The 10,172-nt window shown below is 46.0% G+C and overlaps 1 protein-coding gene across 1 annotated transcript in view; it reads left to right on the top strand.

Moving 5' to 3' along the window:
* Positions 1-10,172, top strand: part of LOC129674044 (methionine synthase) — a 107,106-nt gene that overhangs the window by 88,126 nt on the left and 8,808 nt on the right. The window contains exon 18 of the mRNA XM_055603934.1: positions 6,083-6,137. Coding sequence (XP_055459909.1) covers positions 6,083-6,137 — 55 coding nt within the window. The remainder of the gene's footprint in view (positions 1-6,082; positions 6,138-10,172) is intronic.

The following is a 10,172-nucleotide window of genomic DNA, read 5'->3' as shown; positions in this document are numbered from 1 at the left end:
CTTCCTTCCTTCCTTCCTTCCTTCCTTCCTTCCTTCCTTCCTTCCTTTCTTTCTTTCTTTCTTTCTTTCTTTCTTTCTTTCTTTCTTTCTTTCTTTCTCTTTCCTTCCTTCCTCCTTTCTTTCCTTCCTTCCTTCCTACTATAATTTTAAATTATTTTTTGACACACGTTTGTTCTCAGGTTACCCAGGCTGGCCTTGAACTGACTGTGTAGCTGAGGATGACCTTGAACTTCTGATTGCCCTGACTCTACTTCCCTAAAGCTGAGATTGCAGGCTTATGTCACAAAACCTGGTTTATACTATGCTGGGAATCGGACCCAGAGCTTCACATACTCTAGGCAAATATATTGTCAGATAGGCCACAACCCATCCCCAACCAGGCATTTCTGTACAAAGGGGAAAGGCTTTGGTTTTATAAATAAAGAGGGTTTTAAAAATACATATGTCCCCAAGATGAGTAATAATCCATCAGATACAAGTTTGCATCAAACCCCATTGAAATGCTTCTTCTTCTTCTTCTTTTTTTTTTTTGTTGGACCGTTTTATAAAGTAAATAAAGAATGATCAATGCCCCCAGAATAAATTTGACCTGGTCAGTGTTATCAAGACTGGTCTAGATGATTCTTGTTTTCTTTGTTTATATTTCCTTAACTTATTGAAATCTGTAAGATTGATATATACAATTTCTCTTTCCAGCAGTGGTGGCACATGACTTTAATCCTAGCACTCAGGAGGCAGAGACAAGTGGATCTCTGAGTTTGAGGCCATCCTGGTCTACAGTGTGAGTTGCAGGATAGCTAAGGCTACACAGAGAAACCTTGTCTTAAAAAACAAAACCAACCAACCAACCAACCAACCAACCAACCAACCAACCAACCAACCAATCAACCAACCAATCAACCAATCAAAAAACTCAACCAACCCAACCAACCCAAAACAAAACACTCACTTCTCTTTGGTAGACATGGTGACTCTGTCCTGAAATCACAGCAGTCAGGAGGAGGCCAAAGGGGTGGGCTGCGAGTTTATGTCCGGCAGGAGTTGGTAGTGAGTGCTGGGAGGAGCTAGGTTATATAGCTGAACCTGCTTCTCTGCTACCTCCCCCATTTTTTTTTCTCTAAAGTTTTATCTAATTCAAAGAATATTGTTACAGAAAAAGCCTTTCACTAGCCAGGACAGTCTAGCATATAAAAGCTTTCAGAAGTCACGGAACACACATTTCCTTTAAGAGCTAGTTCTGAAGGAGGCTCTGATTGTGGTATACATGTGTATAAGTGCTTTGAGTTCAGACACATTATCCTCCAACACTCACAGAAGCTTGGAAATGCCTAGATTTTGAAACTGCTGCTGTCCCATTGCCTTGACCCTGGGAATCTCTCTAAAAATCTTCTTTGTAAGGGAAGAAAATCTAAGGTGGATAAAATACGTCTCCCGGGAGAAATGTTAACTTAGGGAAATAAACTGGGGCCAGGCAGCCCAGCCTTGTGAGTAAAGGTACTGGGCAGTATGGCTTCTACCCTTCCCATCTAACATGGTCGACTTAGACAGTCCTCAACGTCTCTGAGCCTTGCCTGCTCCCTTAGTCTGTCAGGTGGGATCTGAGGTGATGAACAGATTCACACTTAAACCATAACAACAGGATAATATCTATTTAGGAGGAGGAACACACTTTGGAAGAGGATGTGAAAATGAACTCTCATATGTGTCACTATGGGCTTCACTGCTGTAAAGAATATTCAGGACTGAGGAGGAGCAAGGTCTTCACTGCTAAGTGTAGGGCAGTTCCTGTGCTGACTGTGAGTTCTAACTTCACAGGGGGAGGAAAGAGGAGCCCAGGCAGCAGTCAGGAAGGAAGTGATATGATGGCAGCCTCATTTTTATCTGCACCCAGGCTGCCATGTTGGGCTCACCTCTGACTGCTGGCAGGGATGGAAGCTCAGCGCTGGCGACCTTGGCTTTCTTGCTTCATGTTAGGAACAGCTCAGTATTGATTTAATGGGATGTAGGGTTTTCCTCCAGGTGTGGAGGAGTAACCATCTTTCTCGTTTAGAGACACGGGGAACTGTAGAATGTAATTCCACACAAGGGGGCTTTTGCACACACTGAGGCTACCCCCCCATGCCCTCAGAACCCCATCTCAACTGGACTCCCACACACAAGTGTGTTATAATCGTGTTGGAAAAGAAATACTGGAGAGTGATGAGGGAATCTTTTTAGGAAGTGTGGTATCACCTCTTCCCTGTGAGGGAAGTGTGTTGTTCTTCCTCAGCAGCCAAGCAGGGTTCACAACGGTTCACTTCACACAACAGATGTGAGTTCAGCTTTGGCTCTAGAATGTGATGAGATGGCGTCTTCCCCCTTCAGTGAGAGCAGACTTGTAGGCCTAGCGGCTCTAACAAGTGTGAAATGTTGCCTCAGAGACTGCAACACTAACTTGGGAAAGTTGAAACCTCCTTCCCAAGGTGATAATGGTTGCTTTTAAATGGAGTGTAGATGATAAGATTGAATATGATTTGTGTGTCATGAAATTGTTCTGTGTGGTTTTTATGAAACCATTCAGGACCTTGCTGAATGTGGTCAATGCATTTTTATAAAAGATTTTTATTTTTAATTATATATATGTGTGCGTGTGTGTGTGTGTGTTTATGTGTATGTGCACAATGGTGCAGTGTGTGTTGAGACCAGAGAAGGTGTCAGATCCTTTGGAGCTATAGTTACAGGTAGGTGTGAGTCACAAGATGTGAGTGCTGGGAACAAAATTTGGGTCCTCTGCAAGGACAATAAACACTTAAAATCTCTGAGCCACATCTCCAACCCCTGAACAATTCTATTCTTAAGTTTTTTTCATCTTTGGTTAGAACGTGAAAACAACGTGGACATGTGAAAAAGAGAAGGCGGTGAGGACTTAACAGGTTGAAATACAACTTCAGACCTTAACTCCTGAAGTTAAGAGAGTAGAGTGTGGACTTTCCCTGTTTCAGAATTGTAATTTCTTATGGTGACTTTGCAAGCCCCCCGCTTTTTTCTTATCAGTTCTCCGAAACCCTACAAAGAGGGAGAACCTGTTTTTGCTGTTCCCTGTTCTGCAGAAGACCAGCTGGCAGTGACCTGTTGGTAGTGTACCAACGTGGTATACATTATTGTCAGCAGAGCAGGCTGAGGAAGTAAAAGTGCTTTTGTGCTTCTTTCATCAGGGACCTACTGTGTACACCAGGAAATAGGTCAGGACATGGGGAGTCACTGTCATCAGCATGTCTTCTTTGCCTTCTAGAAGGTTCTGATGCAGTGGAGGAGGCACACTACCTTGGTTATATTATGGGATGATTCTCCAGAGAAACAAATGACATAGAAACAACTTTCTAATATTTAAAACGTGTGTGTGTGTGTGGTGTATGTCTGTGTGCAGACATTTGTGTATGTTAATGTAGGTGCACGCATGCCATGATAAGCGTGTGGAGTTTGGGGAACAGTGTTGGGTGTTGGTCTTCAACCTCTGCCTTGTCTGAGATGGGATGCAATGCCCACTGCTGTGTAGTCAAAGTTAGCTGGCCAGGAAGTTTCCCAGGATTCGTCTGTCTCTGTCTCCGATCTTGCCACAGGTACTCTACTGCATCCAGCTTTCTGTGGGTTCTGGGGGAGGGGAGGGTCTAACCTCAGGTTCTTATGCTTGTACAGCAAGTGTTTTACCCACTGAGTTGTCCCTCTTGCCTTGGAAGCAGAATTCTAGTGTGTGTCTCGGTGAGATGATTAGGGGTGATAAACTCCTTGTGTGATTCTGGAGGCTGAGAAGTCACCAAGTGGAGGCCTGTGGAAATTATGGTGTGCTCCAGTGGGAGTCTGAAGATCTGAGGACCTTCAGAAGCTGATCCTGGGAATTCCAGACCAACCGTGGCGCAGGAGAAAACAGGATGAGATAATGAAGTAGATACAAGTGGGAGAGATTCTTTCCTGTGTGCTTTTTCTGTTGAGGCTCAGTAGGTCAGTTGGAGCCTTCGTAGGGAGGTCAGTCTAGTGAGTTCACTGACTCAAACGCAAGTCTCGTCGGGAAACGGCTTCACACTCAGCCTGGGATTTATGTGGTGTGTGGGCATTTGTGGCCCCCATCAAGTTGTTGCATAAAATTAACCATCCTGTGGTACAGGCACCTGAGGTCAGAGTAGGGAGGAGGGGTAACCTCAGAGCATGTGGGTAGAGGAAAGCCTGGACCGTGGGGAGCTGACCAGAGACAAGCAGAAGCTCTTCCTGTAGACAAGAGGCTGAGCTAGGAGTGTGGGTCAAGCTTGTCATCCTAGTGTTCAGGATGCTGAGGCTGGAGGACTGTGGGTTGGAGGCTAGCCTGGGATGTGTGGCATGATCCCCTCTTACGAAACGAAGCGAAATCAACAACAGACACTAATGGATGAGTAGGAGAAATCAACCATGGGAAGGCAGGGAGAGGAAATGACCAGCAGATTGAGGACGCAGCGAGGACTGCAGGGCCCTGTTTGGTGGCCTTAGGAGATGCCGGGGGTAGTAGTCAGGTGGCCAGAAACCTCTATAACATTAGAAGATACTATGACCCACCTCTGCAGCAGTGGGGCAGGGTGGAGGAGAAATACTCGGTTCCCCCTGTAGGAAGGTACACGTGGCAGCAGTGCGGACGATGGACAAGTTAGGTGGGGAAGTACTTTCTGCTTACTTTTTACCTCAACTGTGTATTTCTAGGTTCTTAAAAGAAGTCTGAAGCCTGGGCTGGAACACTGGTGGTCGGTGGAGGGGTTAGGGTCTGCAGGCAGTGGCCCTTGCCTCGGTTCTCCGAGTCTGAGTTTGGCAGCGTTCGCACACATGCCCTATAGTACCCCTCCCTCATTTCCAGCTAGAGCAGAGGTTCTCAGTCTGTGGGTCAAGATCCCTTTGGGGTCACATATGAGATATTCCACATATCAGTTATTTACGTTATGATTCATAGCAGCAGCAAAGCTACGGTTATGGAGTAGCGATGAAGTAGTTTTATGGTTGGGGTCACCGCAACATGAGGAACTGTCTTAAAAGGTCACAGCATTAGGAAGGTTGAGAAGCCCTGGACTAGAGGATTGTAGTCAACGTTTGTAGGTGGCTTTTTAGGTGAAACTAATTGTAGCGTACTCACTCCTTTTCTATTTTCATTTATTTATTTCTAAGGATTGATTTTAAAATTACATTTGTTTATTTATTGTATATACGTGTGGGTGCATGAGCGTACCGCAGCTCATATGTGGAGGTCAGAGGATAGCATGCAGAAGTTTCTCTCTCCTTCCATCATGTGGATCCTGAGTATTTTGCCTACATGTATGTATGGGTACCATGTATGTGCCTGGTGCCTGTGGAGGCCAGATGAGTCACAGAGGACTGTGAGCTGCCACGTGGGTGTTGGGAACTGAGCCCATGTCCTCTGCAAGAGCAGTCAGTGCTCTTAACTGCTGAGTCATCACTCTACCCCTTTTAAAGGAGAATTACTTTGTTAGTCAAGTTTTAAGAAATGTAATTCCCACAAAAAAGAGATAAATCTACCCCTTTACGAAAGATGCATTTAGAATGGGACTATTCTGGGTAGTTGTGAAGACACAATGGGCTCAATTGTGTTTTCCTCACATCCCAATTCAAGTCCTAACCTGGTATCTGAGAAGGTGACTACTTCCAGATAGGGTTTATAGAGAGGGAATTAAGGTCAGACTAGGTCATTCAGTGGGGCCCAGTCAACTGGGACTGCTCTCTGCACGAGGAAGGAATCCTGAGGGTACCCGCACACACAGAAAGGGCCATCTGTGAGCCAGGCAGGGCCCTTCAGCCTCGCTGACACCCAGTCTCCTACGGGAAGCCTCTAGGATTTCCTGTGGTTTAGCTCACTTAGTCTGTGGCGTTTTGTTAAAAGAGCTCTAGCGAAGTCTTCCAGGGGGTCACTACCGGAGTTGTAGGCATGTGCACCCCCTTTCTCACCCTCTCACCTTGACGCTTTCATCTGAGTGCATGGCTGGTCATGGCAGCCCAGGCTCCAGGTGTCCGGGGACGGATGTCCAGGTGCAGCGCCAGATGGGCCTGCCAGGTTCCACAGATGCCTCCCTCTCTGAGAAGGATCAGTTAGACAATATGAGTGGCAGGAAAACTCTGTTGACCCGGATGTGGGGTTGTTCTTTACTGAGATTGTGGTTGTGTGTCAGCCAGAGGGACAGATTGCGATGCACTGAAGGACTAGGAGACCCAGGGAAGTGTTCAACCTGGTCACAGGTCAAGGTGTTGGCTCCTCGACTTTCCTCTCTGTCCTTCTTTCAGCGTGGGGCCTGGATTTTGGTACGGGCCTGCAACTGGCTTCCAGACAGAGAATGGGGTGTTTAGTTTCTTTCCAGGGCAGCTAGAGCGCTTTAGATTGAGGCTCATGTGGTAGGCCAGGGTGTGGAAAAGGCTTTCCATGGAGTGTTACAGTTTAGCCCTTTTAGCATGAGATGGCCTGTGGCAGTGGAAGCTTGGATGTTCTAAAGCCTATAGCGATACCACAGCAGCTCTTGATTAAGCTGCAGTGCTGAGCACGGCAGAGGTGCAGGCAGAAGCCCATGCCTGGTTGGCTTGCAGCCAAGATCCAGGTCCAGTGAGGCCCAGGTCCATCGGGCGGGAGGACTGGTGAGATGTAGATGGTGGAGAATGAATGACGAATCTTGGGCAGACATGGTAGAAGGCTGATGGTATCATGCAGCATGCAACCCCAGCACGTTTATTTGAAATCAGGGATTGATAAACCCTTTGGGCAGTGGGAGGGATTTCAAAGGTGAATGTGTTTGATTCTCTGGGGTCAGGGGGTCAGGGACACTTGATTTGCATGTAGTGGTACAGTGCCTCATTTTCTCTGCAGTAGCATGGTCCTGTCACAAGAAGGAGAACACAGTTACTTAATCCTATGGGTGAGGGGAAAATCTCCAAATACAATGAAGGTCTCTGCTGGACTAAGATCCTTTGCAGGGTGGAACACATCTAGGAATTTCCAGATGCTCGCTGGAGTGGTTTTCTTATCAGGAAAGGGTTTGGCCTATAATCTGCCCCAAGGGCTTTGTAATGCACCTTACAAGACCTGGGCTCACCCAGATCAGGGAGACTTTTAGAACCCCGCTAAGAAAATGGAGTCTGTCATAATAGACTGAGGGCAAATAAACGGCCATCTGGAGATGTCAGACTTCAACCTTATCCAGTAGAGCCCCACACCTCTCAACTTCAACTCCCATTGTCTCATGTTGGATCACTTCCCATAGATTTGAGCTTTGTTCACCATAGAGATGTTACTCAGTGAGAATGGATTCATTTTAACATTCAAAAGTTAAAGGACACGAGTGTCACCTTTCTTTTTCCACCAAGGTATCTATCTGTTCTTTAAAACAGAAATTGGATCGTGAATGTTCATGTGTGTGCGTGTATGGGTATAATGAACATGTGTGAGCAGGTGCATGTATGTGCAGGCGCACATTGTCAGAGGTCAGAGGTTAACCTTGGATGCCGTTCCTCAGGACTGTGTTTGTTGAGGAAGCATCCCTGCTTAGCTTGTGTCTCTCTGATGTGGCAAGGCTGGCTGGTCTCAGTGAGCCCCAGGGGTCCTTCTATTTCCACCTCCCCGGCACTGGGATTACAAGTGTGCAGCATCACATTGGGCTTTCTGATTGGTTGATGGAGATTGAATTCGGGTCCTCGTGTGTATGCAATGAGCATTTTACTGACCGAATGATCTCCCCAGAGCCAGATGTCTATTTTTATGGAACTGCTGACTTCTCAGAACCTCAGTTTCTGGGTTTAGTAATTATTGCTTTCATCATACAGGTGTTGAAAGAAAATGAGATCCTTTGTCAGTAGCTTTTTTCATGTTATCTGACACAGCAGATACCTGATAAATGTTTGCTCCAACTATTAGTTAAGCATCTTATTTAGTGGTACCTTAGGAATCATAGTAATTAAAAACTATACTTTGACTTCTAGGAGCTCTGGACAACTTAACTACACTTAAGTTCCTGTCAGAAACACAGTCAATTTGACATACCCAGTTCATCTTTAAAATGCAAGGTTGTTATGGCTCTGAAACGGTGGCGGAATATGAAAACATGCTGTGGACGCAGGCTAGCACACCTGTCTAGCACTCCATGCACTCTCATGACATTCTCTTAACTCTGTGCCTCAGCTTTCTCGTTGGTAAGGGCTTGTTCTGAAGCTTAAGAGTGCTTCTTGGAACTTCACTTGGCTGTGGACTGTGACTGTTCGCGTGGTTGTCTTCTGATTTGGCTCGGCAGACTCTAATGGCTGATGAGAGGAAAAGGACCTTCCAGATGGCGTTCTGAAGGGCAACGAGGGCAGCCTCACAGTGCAGTGGGCTCGCTGATTGCCAGGTGTCTGGAGAGCTGCATGCCTCTCTTCCTCTCATGAGGAGCGAACCCCTTTCAAAGCTTTAGGGCCACGTTCAGGGCTAGAAAGCTAGGCGTCGGTTTAACACACTGTGTGTGCATACACATATATTAATGCTTAGCAAGATGCTGTGGCCCAAGGGTGGTGTGGTGTACGGAGGGCATGGAAGTGAAATGAAGGATTAATATCCTCAGAGGTGCATCTTAATGCAGTTTGCAAAAATGCAAGCAAACAGCAAGCACCATCATTTTTTTTTTTAAGTTGCATGTAGGTCATGGAGGAAAGTAGAGGAAGCTTACCTTGACTCCAGGCAAAGGAGTATGGTAAGGAAGAATGAGGTTATTTTGAGTACCAATTCAGTGCCAAGCACCCAGGCTGCATTTTACAAAGATTCTCATTCACTGCAAGGGTGGTGGAAGATACTGAGTTGGTCAAGGCAAAGGACCTTTCTCTTTGTCTTGAGAAAGGGAACAGCTGAAAGCCAGGAAAAGAAGGGACAGGTTTGGAAAGAGCTTATGATTTTGTAGAATTTTCAGCAGAGAGTACCATACTCTTGTGTCGAGAAGCAGGGGGCAGAGAATGGAATTTCACAGTCTAAAATGGTGTTCTTAGTATTAATCCCAGCTGACACCCTGGACTGACAATCAAATGCACACTCCATTAGAAAGAATGAAGCAATAAATCACCAGAGACCTCAGTAAGTCCCCATAGACAGGCATGATGGGTGACCTTGTGGGGCTTGTAAATTACATCACATTGTTGGAGAGATGGAAGGAATATTGTCCATATGGAAGCTATAGATCCAGACAAAGTATAGCTGATAGTCTCTCTTGGTATCCTTGGGGAAATTAAGCTGTGAGATTCAAGAACAAACATCAGGGTGATGACTCACGGGTGTGGAGACAAAATTAGCTCCATCGCTGTTCCCTCTAGTTATGGGTGGGGACCCTGAGAGTTGAGCTCACCCTAGAGAGCTTGTTGTACTCCTTTTGAGATCAAAATTGTCATCTGTGCTTCAAATGGGGATTCAGAGGACAGGGTTATCAAATTGCTGGGAAATTCAAAGCTAGTTAAATGTTAGGTGGGAGACATTGGTTCTGAAGGTCAAGGCCAGGGATGATGCTGGTGGTGGTCATGATGATGATGATGGGAGCAGACTTTATAGATGAGAGGGAGGGAATCTCAAGGACAGGGTCACATGAAAAAAAAATTAGTTCCCAAGTCAGGAAAAGTCTTAACAGAATGATGGCATTTTCTTTTCAAAAGGCAAAAGTGAGAAGAGGACTTAACACAAAAATGATGGTGGATAAAGGCTAACTGAGGACTCAGCCAGAGGATATCATAATCTTACTGAAAGATGCTAGTGAGACAGATACAGTGCTTGCCTTGCAAGCATGAGGACACAAACCTGATCCCTGGGACCACTTAGAAAGGTACGGGTTTGGTGGTGCACACTTACGGTTCAGACACCGGGGAGAAAAACACTGATCCCTGCGGCTCACTGACCAGCCAGCATCACTTACTTGGCAGGATCCAAGTGAGAGATCTTGTTTCAAAAAAAAAAAAAAAAAAAAAAAGGTGGGAAAGATCCTGAGGAATATTATCCAAGCTTGTTCTCTGGCCTCAGCATGCACGCACACACATGTGCACGCACACTCATATGCACACATAACCCCACATATGCTCATGCAGCCTGATTTTCCTTGGGTCCTGAAGAAGTGTGTGTGTGTGTGTGTGTGTGGGAGAGAGAGAGAGAGAGAGAGAGAGAGAGAGAGAGAGAG

This window comes from Psammomys obesus, unplaced genomic scaffold (genome assembly GCF_907164565.1).
Source record: "Psammomys obesus unplaced genomic scaffold, mPsaObe1.curated_primary_1811, whole genome shotgun sequence".
In the NCBI taxonomy this organism is placed as follows: Eukaryota; Metazoa; Chordata; class Mammalia; order Rodentia; family Muridae; genus Psammomys; species Psammomys obesus.
This window is presented reverse-complemented; position numbering and strand designations above follow the sequence as displayed.